The sequence below is a fragment of the Chiloscyllium plagiosum genome, unplaced genomic scaffold, assembly GCF_037043375.1.
Source record: "Chiloscyllium plagiosum isolate Xiang-an unplaced genomic scaffold, Cpla_swu_hap1 HiC_scaffold_37, whole genome shotgun sequence".
In the NCBI taxonomy this organism is placed as follows: domain Eukaryota; kingdom Metazoa; phylum Chordata; class Chondrichthyes; order Orectolobiformes; family Hemiscylliidae; genus Chiloscyllium; species Chiloscyllium plagiosum.
In genome coordinates, this window is record NW_028270175.1 from 1,398,490 (window position 1) to 1,414,511 (window position 16,022).

At 43.2% G+C, this 16,022-nt stretch overlaps 1 protein-coding gene across 12 annotated transcripts in view; it reads right to left on the bottom strand.

The window, feature by feature from the left end:
• The window catches only part of LOC122540477 (rap1 GTPase-activating protein 1), a 505,352-nt gene that overhangs the window by 191,975 nt on the left and 297,355 nt on the right, over positions 1-16,022 (bottom strand). For 2 of the 12 annotated variants that reach the window (XM_043676330.2, XM_043676336.2), the window contains exon 1: positions 4,389-4,504. The exons of 7 other annotated variants lie outside the window; for them this stretch is intronic. In XM_043676330.2, the coding sequence (XP_043532265.1) occupies positions 4,389-4,471 (83 nt within the window). In that variant the 5' untranslated portion in view covers positions 4,472-4,504. Of the gene's footprint in view, positions 1-4,388; positions 4,505-16,022 lie in introns of those variants that run through there. 3 more of the 12 variants (XM_043676335.2, XM_043676338.2, XM_043676341.2) reach the window with 3 other exon arrangements.

Sequence of the window (16,022 nt, forward strand, 5' to 3'; positions counted from 1 at the left end):
CAAATCCAGAATCACCTGTTCCCTAGTGGGCTCGAACACAAGCTACTTTAAAAACCCATCTTGCAGATATTTTGTGAATTATTTTTCTTGGGATCTGCTCCCAACTTGATTTCCCCAATGTATTTTCCTCCACACATCCTGACTCTGCCAGTGGTCCTGGATATAACTTACATCAGGGTCTTTTTTCCTTTGTGGTTCCTTAACACCATCAGCACAGACTCTGCACCTTCCAACTCTATATCACTTCTTGCTGTCAATTTAATTTAATTTCTTACCACGAATGCAATCTCACCCCTCTACCCCTCGGCCTGTCCTCTCAATAGAATGTGTTTCCTTGGATATTTAGTTCCCAGCCCTGATCCCCTTGCAGCCATGTGATACCCACAACATTGTACCTGCCAATTTCTATCTGCACTACTAGCTCATTGGCTCTGGTAATGGCTGAGGAGGCTCCACCCTCCTCTCTGACCTATCACCATTTCCCCACCTCCATCCATCTATTGCACTCATCTCCCCTTCCCACAGACCGACCCCCCTCCCATTTATCTCTCAGCCCCCTGGCCCACGAGCCTCATTCCTGATGAAGGGCTTATGTCTGAAACTTCGATTCTCCTGCTCCTCAGATGCTGCCTGACCTGCTGTGCTTTTCCAACACCACACTCTCTACTACCTCATTGACCTTGGTTCCTATACTGCATGCAGGATTTCATTGACAATAAAGAATTTTATTGTGAAGGTCAGTGACAACACAATTACCTTTCTGATAGATTTCAACCTGAAATCTGGGTCAGAATGGAGTGCTATGATTTAACAAAAAAATCTCAAAGAACGTGGGATGAAATTTTAGAACAAAAACTGGAAATCACAAAATGATTTTAGCACGGTCCATCCGTTCCCACGGTCTCAGCTCTCCAAACAGCAAGTGTCCCTAATGCCACTCTCCCTCCTCCGCCCTCTAGCCATGAGCATCTTAACCTTTTCAGATACTGATCTGATTCCCTCTGGAATGCCTCTGCTGAACCTGACTCCACTGGAGTTATTTCTGAAACCATTCTCATAAATCCCTTCTACTTTTTAAAGTGGTGATGCGCTACTCCAGGTGAGATTGAGCTCATGTTTTATATATATTCATCTAACCTCCTTGCTCCTGTGCTCAATGTACCCCTACCCCGCTTTAATAAAACCCAGCATTGAGAAAATATATATGTAGAAAATCTCTGAATCGAAGGTAGGTTTTACCACATGCCCCTGTCAGCAAAAATCCAACCCAAACTCATCAAATGATCTTGGAGTGACAACTGACTTAATCCTTTGAATAACTAGAGTTTGTTCTGAATAAAGTAACAGCTAGGGATGCCCCAGCAAGAGGTTATTAAAAGAAAACCTTGCATTTATAGGACAGTGTTCCTGACATCAGGATGTCTCAAACAACCAGTGAACATTTCTTTCTGAACATGAAGCCTTGATGTAATCTTGGAAACAGAGTACCCAATTTGAACACAGCAAGCTCCCACAGATAGTATGGAGATACTAAACATCTGCTTTCGGGATGTTCGTTGTCAGACACGTGTGGAAAGGCTGCAAGCAACATGTGCAACAAAAGGGAAGGCATAGAATAGATGAGGCTGTAAAACTTTAGAAAGGAGACAGTTAGAAGTTAGAACTGAAGTTTGGAAGAAGGGTCACTGGACTCAAAACATTAACTCTGTTTCTCTCTGCACATATGCCGCCCGACTTGCTGAGTTTCTCCACCATTCTCTGTTGAAGTTTAAGAAGTTCTTCTGCACTTGACAGAGGATGACCACATCTTTCTCTACATTTAACAAATGCTTTCACGTGAGAACTGAACTCCTCATTGACATGGATATGAGTCTGCAGCACTTTTAACTGAAGTGATGTGTCTGCTACCAACAAATAACCCATAACTAGCAACACGAGGTCAGAAGTCACACAACACCAGATTATAGTCCAATAGGTTTGTTTGAAATCACAAGCTTTTGGAGCACTGCTCCTTCATCAGGTGAGGTCACTTCACTTGACAAAGGAGCAAGGCTCCAAATGCTTGTGATTTCAAACAAACCTATTGGACTATAATCTGGTGTTGTGTTACTTCTGACCATGTCCACCCCAGTCCAACACTGGCAGCACCAGAGGTGTCAAATAAAAAACAAGATTAATCAGCAGATAATGGAGTTTCCAGTCTAATTTTGATGTAACTGATGTAGATCTACAACTGATGTAGAGCATCAATCACTGTGAATCTGACATCTTGACATTGTTTTTTTTTAAATGATCTATGTCCTTTGCCATGCTGCAGTGTTCTCTATCTGACACAGTGTTCTTTCCCAGCATCTAGGCTGCCCTTGTAGTGACATTAAACACCCAGCAGGTGGCAAGTGCAGCCCAATGACAGGACAAGAGTCTAATGTAAACTCGTTGTCAACACTCGATCTGGGAATTGATTGTCAGTGGGAAAACGTGCTTCCAACATCTTAAACTGCCACATTTCAGGAACTGCAATCTAGGACTGAATGGAACACTAAAATAAAACAAAGAACTGTGATTGATGGAAATCTGAAAAAAGCCCCAGATATTGCTGGAGAAACATAGCAGATCTGGCGGCAACTTCTGTTTTTGTTACTGAGTTGAACACAATTAGTTTGATGGAATATTGGGATTCACAGGGCTTTTGGAATACTATATTTAGACTGAAAATAGCAGTGTCCTGTGTCTTCAGTTAGGGACCCACAATCCATCTCTGGTTTCATCTTTAGTACAAAGAGTGAGCTCAACCAAATACTAACTGAAGGAAGATGTGTGCTGGCAACGAGAATGTCATGAAGAGACAGAAACAGAGTGAGTAATGCAACTTCTCATCAGATCCTTTCTGATCATTATGAAACATTCATTCTGTTTCTCTCTTCACAGATGCTGTCTGACCCTCTCAGTGTTTGCAACATTTCCGGTTTTTGTACCAAAGAAACAGATAGTAGTTGTACCATAAAGGTTTGGTCATTACAGCAGGAAAACTCCCTTCTAATTTCACTGAATAAACAGGGAATAATGGATAACCAGGAGTAACTCAAATGTGATCTAAACAATGAGTTTAGACAATTTTAACTTAAGTAAGTTTCTATTTTCTAATACTAGCTTCTTTTTTGCTAGACATGTAAAAACCAGTCTTGTCTTGTGATTGATAAATGACATGTCAGGATGATGAGCTGACTACTCATTATTCTGTTGAAGCACATCACAATGAGTGGTAGTCAAAACTGAAGCAGAAACATCTATTTCACCATTAAATTAATCACTTTATCTTCAATAAGTTTTTATAAAGAAGTCAAGCAAACAATAGAACATTTTCACAAAATTTCTATACAGACTCAATTTTCCTTTTTTTTACTATTTCTAAGCTGTTTTTATTCTCTAGAGGAAAAGCTGTCCTAGTCGCTTCTTTAAAACACAAGCTTTTCTGCTTCCTTACAGCCTTGTCATCTTGGTTGTGAAGCAGTTCAGTTCACACCTTGTACTGGTAACTGTGGGACCCACAGGAACTGGTTATAGATCTCACTTGCCAAAATATTCAGCGAGATAAATGTTTCTCCATGTCCCAGAACTTTAATTAGGTACGAAAAATATTTTCATCTTCCTGTTAAAATTTATTCAGTACCACTGCTATTTTCAAACGCAGCTCTTGTTACAAGATTTCAGACAAAGAACAACTGTCCCAGCCTCAGGAACTATATTTATGGAAGTGAAGCTTAAGTCAGTCAGAACAACCACACAAGCAGACTGTCAGTTCAAAAAATATAGCTGGAATCCAAGTTTCACCTCTTGCTGGGGTTGGTGACCTGGGAGCTGCAGCTTGCCCCTTTTCCATAAGGGGATCAGCCAGGGTTCCCTGGTCTGTTTCTTCCCTCATGTTGAGAAACTAAGGCAGCGCAGGACACAGGAACTCACTGAACTCTGCAGTCAGCTGTTACCCAAGTGATTAGTTCTGCTTAACATGTGCAACTGTGCCAGTTTTACACTTCTCCACTAAAGGAATAGCATCTGGGTTTTTTTAAAAGGATACACCTTGCATAAAACACTAAATATCATGTGTTATAAATAAGCAAGCTCTATGGTTAGGAAGTAGTCAACCTAGCTTGCACAATGCGTGGTTGGGAATTTCCCCATGTGATTCCCTCTGATACAGCCAATCAGTTTTCAATCCGAAAACTAAACATAAATCTGCAAAAGGTCTGTATCTTGCAGCGAGGAAGCACAGTGTGGTTTCATTCTGCTGCTGGCGCCCCTCACTTAGTCATTTGCAGCTTTGAATCAGTTCCAGGAACTTTCATTTCAAACTAAAGAAGGGGGTAAGGAGAGAAAACAAACAGCTGTACCTTAGGCACTTCTTCCTCCTTGTTCTGTGAAGCAGGCTGATTAAGATGACCAGAGCTCGGATTTTAATATTCCTGGCAGGCATGCCAGCAGCTCTCAATGGTGCCTGCCTGGACTGGGTCTCTCTCTCCGGATATCTCTGTCTCTCTCTCTTCCTCTGAGCTGCCTGCTGCAGCTGCTGAAGTATACTGTCAACTTGCACACACTCCAAACTGAATCCAGGCGCAGCCACCGTCCGCCGACAGCAGCAGCCTTCCCCAACAAAAGCTGTGCGAGAAACAGAAGACCCGACCCTCTCTCAGTCACTCTCCTCCAGGAGGCAACATTACTTTGAGAAGGAAGATCAAACAGTCCCACGGCTGATGATGAGAACATGGCTCTATGGACTGCACACACACAATGGAGCGGAGAATTAATCCTCCACATCTTCCCTCAAGACAAGCCCCCTCCCCTCTCTCTTGCTTTCTCACACTTTGTTTGAAATGTTTAATGAGTAATGATGTGTGCTATTGGCTAATAGAGACGGTCCGGTCGGACTCAGGTTAACACACAGCTGCTGTGTAGGAATTTGGGGTCCATGGATTCACACACTATTCTGGGACTGACCCAGGCAACAATGTAGGGCTCAGCGAAGACAGTCTCTGGCTGCCCGTGCTCTCCCCTCCTGAGAAGGTGTTCCCCCCCGACACTGAGGCTTACTACAAGTCCATTCCCATTAAATCATCCAATCAGTGAGAGGGATCCCAGCGACAATTTCCCCACCCTCCGTACTCCAGGATCTGATTGGACCATCACCCCCACAGAAAGCCAAGGGTAATGAATCTGGCTCATTCCTGACTTTGGGAATTCTTTACCAGCCAACTGTCCAATGGGGAAATGGGCTGAGAGACTGGGGGAGGGGGAAGATGGGTTGAGGGACTGGGGGAGACTGGGGAAAATGGGCTGGGGGGGGGCGGTCGGGGGGGGAGATGGGTGTGAGGGTCTAGGGGAGATTGGGGAAATGGGCTGAGAGATGGGGTGGGGGGAAGATGGGGTGAGAGACTAGGGGAGATTGGGGGAAATGGGCTGAGAGACTGGGTGAGGGGAAGGGAGAGGCTGGGGGAGAGACTGGGGGCGATGGGGTGAGGGATGGGGAGATGGGGTGATGTATGGGGGAGATGGGGTGAGGGATGGCAAGATGGGGTGAGAGATGGGAGATGGGGCAAGGGATGGGGAGATGGGGTGAGGGATGGGGAGATGATGTGAGGGATGGGGAGATGGGGTGAGGGATGGGGAGATGGGGTGAGGGATGGGGAGATGGGGAGATGGGGTGTGGGATGGGGAGATGGAGTGAGAGATGGGGGAGATGGGGTGTGGGATGGGGAGATGGGGTGAGAGATGGGGAGATGGGGTGTGGGATGGGGGAGATAGGGTGAGAGATGGGGATGGGGCAAGGGATGGGGGAGATGTGGTGAGAGATGGGAGAGATGGTGAAGGGAGGTATGGTACGCGAGCAAGGGAGTTGGGGATAGGGAAAGACAGATTTTTAATCAGTAAAAGAATGGCTTACTTCTTCCCCCATACCTTATGGTTTTAGGAAGGTAGTGTTGGGGGTCGGGGTTGGAGTTCGGAGTTGGGGGTGGAGGTGGGTTGGAAATGGGAGTGGGAGATTGGAATAGGGATAGAGGTAGGCGTGGGGGTGGAGATGGAGATGGGTGGGGAAGATGGAGCAAGGGGAGATCAGGGTGAGGGGAAAAAGATGGGATTGGGATTAGTTAGGGGCAGAAAGAGGCATCTGGGTCATCCTGAACGTTATTACATCAGAATGTTGAAAATCTTCCAGATACAAAGAGATGTGAATAATATCAAACACAATCTGTCACTTTGCAATGGCACTGCCTCAGGAAATATCTTTTTCAAGGTTGGAACTTCATCCAAGCAGCAGTGGTCTCACTTACTGATACTGAGCCGGTGACAGTGGTGGTTCTGGTGGCATAGTGGTAATGTCCTTACCTCTGAATCAGACAACCCAGGTTCAAGCCCCACCCACCCCAAAGATGTACTAGAACATCCCTGATCAGGTTCATTAAAAAATAATGTGCAAAACTGGTGTAAAACTTTCGTCATCTCCTTTGGGGAAGACCAACCCTCAGTCGGGGCAAATAAATTCCACACATCGGGAGTTACTGGCCAATGATAGACCTGAGGCTCTTCACTAACCCCTTGAGGGTGTGGGGTTAGCTGCCCGCACTACAAACCCCAGGCCCAGGAACCCTGACTACTGGTGAGTAAGAGAGGGCTATGGACAGAGGTGGGGGACAAGGGGGTCAAAGGCATGGGCTGGCTTTTAAGGGGCATTCTTCCATTCTCAGTGTCATGTACTGAGCGTAACCCTGAGAACCTGCACATGAACATAGCCAGCTTTGTTTTTCAGGCTCCTCCCGCGGGATAAGGAACTAAAATGGAAACTGCTGGAGAAACTCAGCAGGTCTGGCAGCATCAGTGCAGAGAGAAACAGAAGGGATGTTTTCAATTTGGTGACTCCTCATCAGGCACAAAATGTTTTCTCGTCTTACATGTTGGATTACCCAGAATCTTTCTTTAAATGGTTGCCTTTGATGCAGTAATGTAACTTCCCAGTTTATTCAAGCAACCCATCTCGAAAAGGCTCTGTCACACAAGATCCTAGTTTCTGAATGAGCTGCCCCAATCTCTGAATAATGATGTAGGAATCTTCAGCTTCTCTTTGCTCAGGAGTGTGGTCAGCCTCGATGTAGTCACACTTCCCCATTTCCCCCTCCCCACAAAACATCAGGAAGCCAGTGATCCTGGCAGTGGATATCAGGTGGGGATGATGATTTTTAAAAAAATTCTTTGATGAGATGTTGGCATCATTGGACAGAGCCAGGATTTATTGTCCGTCCTTGATTGCCCTTGAGCTGAGTGACTTGGTCACCAATTTCAAAGGGCAATTGCTGTGGGTCTGGAATCACCAGGAGAGGCTCAACCAAGTAAGAACAGATTTCCTTCCCTACAGTACATGAGCAAATCAGACAAGTTTTATAACAATCATTGATAGTTTTCCAACTTCAATTTTATGAATCAATTTCAAATTTCCTCAGCTGCTGTGTCCAGAACATTGGCCTGAGATCTGATGGCCAGTGACATTACCATGGTATTATTATTCAGAGACCCAGATAATGTTCTGGGGACTGAGGTTTGAATCCCACCATGACAGATGGTGGAATTTGAATTCAATAGAAATTTAGAAATAAGAGTTTAATGATGACTATGAAACTATTGTTGATTTTTGGGGAAATCCCCATCTGGAGCTTGGTTGTAGTGATTGCAGGTGTTCATTCACCTGTTGTGATAAAGTGATGAGGTCAGGTACGACACTTGTTTACGTGCTGCTCAGTTGTACAGTTTTAGAAAGCAACAACCAGGCACCACGTTCCAGTTGGTCCCGTGCGATTTTCGCCAACTAAGTTATGTTCAAATTACTCTCTCAAATGTTTGGAGTGACAGTTTGGACAAGTTGCTTAGAAGCGATCAAGACTTTTCAAAGGAGAATCCAAAGGGGTTTTACAATACATTAAGGACAAAAGGGTAACTATGGAGAGAATAGGGCCCCTCAAAGATCAACAAGGCGACCTTTGTGTGGAGCCACAGAAAATGGGGGAGATACTAAATGAATATTTTGCATCAGTATTTACTGTGGAAAAGGATATGGAAGATATAGACTGTAGGGAAATAGATGGTGACATCTTGCAAAATGTCCAGATTACAGAGGAGGAAGTGCTGGACGTCTTGAAACAGTTAAATGTGGATAAATCCCCAGGACCTGATCAGGGATTGGAGGATCTGAGCTACAGGGAGAGGCTAAACAGGCTGGGGCTGATTTCCCTGGAGCGTCGGAGGCTGAGGGGTGATCTTATAGAGGTTTACAAAATTATGAGGGGCATGGATGGATAAATAGACAAAGTCTTTTCCCTGGAGTCAGGGAGTCCAGAACTAGAGGGCATAGGTTTAGGGTGAGAGGGGAAAGATATAAAAGAGACCTAAGGGGCAACTTTTTCACGCAGAGGGTGGTAGGTGTATGGAATGAGCTGTCAGAGAATGTGGTGGAGGCTGGTACAATTACAACATTTAAGAGGCATTGGATGGGTATATGAATAGGAAGGGTTTACAGGGATATGGGCCGGTGCTGGCAGGTGGGACTAGATTTGGTTGGGATATCTGGTCAGCATGGATGGGTTGGACCGAAAGGCCTGTTTCCATGCTGTACATCTCTATGACTCTATGGTTCACTAATGTCCTTTAGGGAAGGAAATCTGCCATCCTTATGTGGTCTGATCTACATGTGACTCCAGACCACAGCAATATGGTTAACTTTTAACTGCCCTCTGAGTAATAAATGCTGATTGTGCCAGTGATGCCCATATGCCATGAATGAATGTGAAGAAAATTCCAGGGTGTCTTGGTTACTGACGTGACGCTGCACTCACTATCTCCACGACTGCACCAGAACCTTCTCAGGGTTCCCACATTGCTGGGCTGGAGCAGGTGGAATTATGTTAATGTTGGTTAAGGTAGAGAAAGCTTTACTGATGCTCATGAAGCTTCACAGCAGTAACAGGAGGCCACCACCTGAGCAGAGTGGGTCATAGCAAAAGGAACATAAGTATCATGATACCATTCAATGGCAGTTAATAGACCACTATTTGTAACCAATTATCCTTTTGCTAAGGTGGTTTGATTATGTCGTCTGCTTAGTATCAAAAATAGGATTATTTCAAATCAATAGAAGAAGTGTTTATCTTTTCCAATATTAAGACATTATCATCAATAGCAAGTTGTTTTAGTTTTCCAGCATAAAACACCCATGAATTCTTAGGCAGGACTTGGAATGTGATTCAACAATTCAACTTCTTTCAGTAAAACCTGAACATTAGTTTTGTTAACTGTCTATTTACAATAGTCACATCTTCAGAGTTCAAGAAATACCATCTTCAATAGTCACAGCTCAGAGGATAGATACTCAAGAATTCGCCATCAGCTTATTGTAACCAGTGATTAACTCTACCTCCAATCTCAATGAGCTTAATCCATTGCTTAATATATTTATGATTCAAATCTATGATGGGGCAAATTCCAATAACTCATGTTTCAGACGAGTTAACACAAGAGCAGCCACCAAAATCGAATAGTAACAGAAACAGGAAGCCAGACTGACAAGCATTCACTGAATGCCAACAACACTGTCTCTTCATGACTTCAGTACATTTCACATCTCATAAAAGCTCAGGTCATTGACACAAAGCCCTGTGAGATATTCTGAGGCTATATAAATGCAAGTCTTTCCTTTCAGTCTGTACCTTTCATTTCTTGGAGAGTGGGAAACCTGCACACTTTGAATTACAGTGCCATCTTTGTTTGTGTGCATTTCAGTAAAAGATTAAACATTGTGTCCTTGTGGGTGAAGTGTGAGAAACAAAATTGGCCAGAGAGCGAAGTAAAACAGATCAGAAACTCAGACATGATTCATGGTAACCAGAACACTCTGCCAAGATGAGTTTGGAAAAGTGCCTATGGCTTCCTCTGCTGTGTTGAAGCCATGAAGAAAGAGCCCATGTTCCATCAAGCTGTGTTACATTAAACCGGAGGTGGCTGCATTTGCAGGGATTTTATCTTTTTCACTGCATTCCATTTATACTGTTTTCTTTCTTCCCTTTATTGTATTTCAGTGGGACCTGTCCAACCACCTTCGGGCAGACACTGGAACTTTCATCATCGTTAACCCAACCCTTATGTCCACAGGAGATTTGAGGCTTGTGACCTTGACAATTTTATTTAATCAAAGTCCACAATATCAAGTTGCTGAATGAAATGCTATTGTTAACATTGGTTATCATTCACTAAGCCACATATCAGTTCAATGCAGAAAAACAAAATGGGTTTTGAAGCAAGCTTACTTTAATGTACAGAGTAAAGAGGATTGTCCCTATTCTAGGCATTGGCTGTACCTGGGTCTTGTACAGATGCATTATCATCTCCTGGGATTTGTTCTCTAAGCTGCACACTTCAGGACTGAGTCAAATTGCTTTGCTACTTGTTCACATGTACAGCTGGTTTCACTGACAGCACAGCAAAGTCCTAGCCATTCATTTGTGTTGCCTTTTGCTATTAGAATGATATTCCCTGGTTTATTTATCTTAGCCAATCCCATTACCCTCTACTTGTCCCTATTAAATGCTACTTTGTAGTAATCAATCCATCTTGCCAAGCTGTACAAGTCCACTTGTGTTTGGTTTGACTTTTCTCAAACTGATCCTGTTCCCCACTCCATTTCAGGTGTATATACATTATAGGTCTGACACAGAGCCCAGTGGAACCCCACCAATGGCCACTTGCCATGATAAAAAATAACCTTCATTCACAATCAACCTTTGCTTTTCCTGGCTCCACTCAGAAATCTGGCTCCAATTGCATGATTTCATCAATCACATGGTTCCACACTAAAAACCTTACCAGAAATCTAAATATATCACCATCTCAGAATTTCTCTTTGCAGCAAGGAGAACTGATCATTTTCGCAGCCAACTCCATTGAATATATTCAATGAAACTCCTCTCACTGAAATCAATGCCCACTCCCTCTTGCCATTTATCCCACTATCCTTGCTTCTGGAATACATCCTAATCCTTTCCAGAAGACAGGCATCAGGTTTATTGGCCTGGAATTTACTCAATCATCTCTTTGCCCTTTTGTAAAGATTTATAGTATGTTGCATACTTTCCAAATCTCAGCCATTACTCCCATTTCTTGGAAATAGCGACAAGAGCATGATCAGATCTGTTGACCGCATTGCACATTACCTATGAGTAACCTTTTCTAAACCGTGTGCTATTTTCTATATTGTTTTAGGTCACCAGTGATTATTTTGTTTGGAGTTTCTATTTCTTGCTGCTGTCTTCCTGGAAATTCAACTTCTGGGCTGGGAAATATCCCAAGTCACTGAAAAGGAAGAATTCATGAAATATATTTGCTATACTTTAATTACTTGACATTAAGTCAATTTGTGATTTTAGATTTAATGTACTGCAATCTTTTTAATTTATTTGTTGCAAATATAATTGTAAAACTGCTCAATATTTCACTCCATACCTCTGTTAACCGAACGCAATATCTTCCTGATCATTTATCCTGGTTATTCTTCTTTTCATTTACCTCACTTTGTATTCAGCAAAATATATTTATTCAAGTGGAAGCACTGTAATAATCTTGTGGTGTTGTGTAATAATGTTCGAGAACTAGTTTAATAATGTTCAAGGGCTAGTGTAATAGTGTTCTTTTAGGACTATAATGTTATAGGACTAGAACAATAAAGTTTTAAGATCCAGAGATACAAGTTGAAATCAAACCTGGAATTTTAAATGAAGCTATTATTAGAAGTAGTGATCATGAAAGTGCAAAGTTATTAAAAACCCATCTGGTTCATTAATGTCCTTTAGGGAGGGAAATCTGCTATCCCTACCCAGTCTGGCCTCCATGTGACTCCAGACCTATAGTTCTGACTGCTCTCTGAAATACTGCAGCGACCACTCGGATGTTTCCTTATGCCATGCCCAATGATGCACAAATCTCTACAATGGATGAAATAAAATCCTAGCTACTTGTTTCAAAAATATTATCCAACAATCTGTACTTCTGCTATTGTCCAGTGATGGAAAAGGTCATCGGGCCATCTGCATGCTTCTGTATCTGTAACATTAATGTTAAATGATCGAAACTCAAGAAAACTTCAATAACTACAGCTTCATGTAAAGCTCAGATTTCGAACCAAGGAAAGAATGACTGAGTAAACTGCTTTTCAATTTTCTTAATGATGTCACCATTTTCATCTCTTACTTGCAGAGATTCGGGTACAGGCTGAGATGTAGGTTTTGATACCCGCCGTGCTCTGCTACAAATGGTCATTCTGTAACTGTGAACAAATCATTCCATTGAACTTGAATCAGGCTCTATCCAATCTCCACATAAATGCAATGGGCAGTAATCAGATTCAAGAGCTGGATCATCTATTTGCCTGTTACTGAATCAAACTGGGACCAGCAGATGCGTGAGGAACAGTCAGGTGGCTGCTACGTTGCCAATGACCTTTAGATTTGTCTTAATCAATAGCTCTTGAATAAAAAATAAATTCAAGCAAGTACTGCTTCTGCAAGTTAAAGTATCAAGAGTCAATATTGGTGTAGATCATGGATTCAAAGTTGATTTGTCTCTTAGGAGGATACTTTTTGGTGCCAAAACACGTGCTGTGACCTATTCTCTGTATATGCTGACATCACCCATGCACCCCTCCCCCCAACCCTTGCCATTTTTTAGCAATGAAATAAATTGTTACAGTTGTTACTTACCTGAGGAGCTGATGAATACATGCTCAGGGTTATATCCACGTTTATAAACTGGCACCGGGGATTACACAGTCGATATGGGCCATGCTGCCAAGATGATGAGAGGACATCCACACAGAGGAGACAGAAACAGAAAGTGGTCCTCCACTAACGCCTCCTCCCTTTCTCAGAATTTTTCAAAGCTCCAAAGGTTGACTTTAATGCTGCACTCTAATTTTTAATTTAATTTCTTCATCAGAACTGTGATGAAGGATTATTTTGCATCAATTAGCAAAGCTATTTTAATAAAGGTGCCCCAGCTGTAAGGTATTTGAGTTTGATGACTTCAGTGTAGTTTACATCCTCAGGCAGGTGTTTGGATTTGATTGTAACTGTCGGACCATTTGACCTCGTAGTGCTACACAGCCAGAAAGACATATCACTACGTTCATACATTTCCTTTTGGACTCTCGTTGTTCTATATTTGCAGTTTGATTGCAGGTGAATAACCATTCATATCACTCATGACATTAAATTATCCTGTCTCCTTCTTCCATTCACAATTGGAAGGAAGGACTTATCTTGCTATAAATCTGTTCAGTGTAGATTACTGCAGATGTATAGATCATTGCAGAGTGAGGGCCCCCTCAATGATATTCTGACTTTCAGCTGACCAATCAGCAATAGGTTGCTGTTATGGTCAAACTTACTCAGTTTCAATATCCTTGGATTTAAGTGTGTGATGCAATATCGAACATTAAATCTGTTTAAGATTTGTATTAGCTCCTTATTTTAATGTGCAGCAGGGACCTTTATCCTGTGGTGACAGTGCATGGGAGGGGGAAGTGTATTGAGATGCACAAAGAACTGCCTCACAGGCAGGACACCAACTATAGCAATACGTGGGCCACTTCCTGAGTGGCAGCCAGTGACCAGTGAGTACCACAGGGGACAATGTTTGTATTCTAGCTAGTCACATAAATGTTAATTATTACAAGATGGGAACCAAATATAGAATTCCCAAGTTTGCAAAAAACACAAAGCTGGTTGAGCAGGTGAGCTGTGAGCAGGATGCAGAAATGTTTCAGTGTGATTTGGACAGGCAGAGTGAGTGGGGAAATATATGATAGATGTAGTGTGATATGGATATGATGGGCCGAATGGCCTTACTTCCACTCCTATGTCTTATGGTCTTATGGTCTTATGGATAAATGTGAGCTTATCTGCTTTAGGAGCAAAAACACGAAGGCAGATTATTTTCTGAATGCTGATAGATTGGGAAAAGGGAAGGTGCAACAAGACCTGGGTGTCCGTATACACTAGACAGTGACAGTAACCGTGTAGGTGCAGCAGGTGGGGAAGAAGGGAAATGGATGTTGGCCTTTGGAACGAAAAGTTTTGAATACAGGAGCAAGGATGTCTTGCTGCAATTGTACACCGACTTGGTGAGACCACACCTGGAATACTGTGTGCAGTTTTGGTCTCTGTAGCTGCAGAAGGATGTTCTAGTCATGGATGGAGTGCAATGAAGGTTTACCTGACTGATTCCTGGGATAGTGTCACTGATATATGAGGAGAGGCTAGATCACTGAGGACTACATTCACTGGAGTTCAGAGACTGAGGGGAAATCTTATATAAATTTGCAAATTTCTGACAGGACTAGACAGGGTAAATGCAGGAAGGCTGTTCCCAATGAACAGAGAATCCAGAACCGGGGGTGGGGGTCACAGTCTAAGGATACGGAGTAGGCCATTTTGGACTGAGATGGGGAGAAATGTTGTCACCCAGAGAGTGGTGAGCCTGTGTAATTCTTTGCCACAGGAAGTGATTGAGGAAAAAGATTGAATAGCCTAATCCTGCTCCTATGTTATAGGTTTCTGCCTTTGCTGTGGTCATTTCACTCATAATCCAGAAGCCTCGATGGCTGGTCTGGGTTTGAATCCCACCATGGTAGATGTGCAATGTGAATTCAATGAAAAAAGGTATAAAAGCTAGTCTAATGGTGACCATGTACCACTATCAATTAACAAAAAAATCCAACATGTCCTTTAGGGAGGGAAATCTTCTGTCTTTACCCGGTCTGGGCTTACATGTGACTCCAGAGCCACAGCAACATGGTTGACTCTAACTGCCCTTTAGATCCAATTAGGACTTCAGTATCCCTCCATCTGGTGCTGACTGTTAATGAGACCCACCACCTCCTCATATTGATCCACTTCCTCCCATACGCTGTCCTCTCCTCTCCTCTTTATGTTGAGTTTCCTCCCTTTATTATTATTCCCTACCTTTCAGCTGCCTCCATTTCCCATGAGTGAATCACCACCTTCCCAGAGCTCTGGTGTGGCAGTGGTAGTGTCCCTACCTCTGAGCCAAGAGGCTGAGGTTCAAATCCCACCTACTCCAGAGGAGTGTAATAGCATCTTGGAACAGGTTGGTTAGAAATCTCTCTCCACTTTCCCTCCCACTACATTGGTTTCTGATAACTCTGACTTTTTGTGGATGGACTCCAGGACTCATGATAGACCATTCATTTGACTGACCTGGACAGATGTCCCTGAGTGATGTTTACAGTTTCCTGGAATAAGCACTCATGCATTGGAGCCTCAGGGCTCAGATTATTGAGGTATAGACAACCTGACTGTCACCAGCTGACTGACTCTGCCAAAGCCCTGCACTGATATCAGAGCTCCCCCTTGATGCACTGTCTCCGTGACCCCTGGCTGAATGGGAGCTCTTTTGAGATGAACTGAGTACTTCCCTTTTATGATGAGCTCTGGCTGCTCACTGCACGTGGGCAGTGCCCTTGTCCAATCAGCTGCTGGCACAGGTATGTCATTGCCATCACTTGATGTTGGACATCAACACGTCCACCCCTTTGACTGCTCACTGGCTGTGTCTCTGCACTAAAGGCAGCTGAAAACAAACGTTCTATGAGCCTTGAAGCTCTGGATGAGGGAGGGAAATGTGCAAAAATGCAAAACAAAGCAGGGATGCTGTGAACCCAAAGTGAGTAAGCACTAAAACATCAAGCAAAGATGCTGCAGCCTGGTCCAATCCGTTATGATGACACAATGGCTTTAAGAGTCTATTTAACCTTTTTTTAATGAAGAAAGGTTGAGACAGAGGGACTGGGCAGTCTGCTCCAAAGCCAATAAAGTAAACAGCTTGTGAGGTCTTGGTTTTCACTTTTTTTAACTTGGAACAATAGAAGCAGCCTGAATGGGTGGAGTCAAAATCCCACAGAACCAGGATTTTCAGCT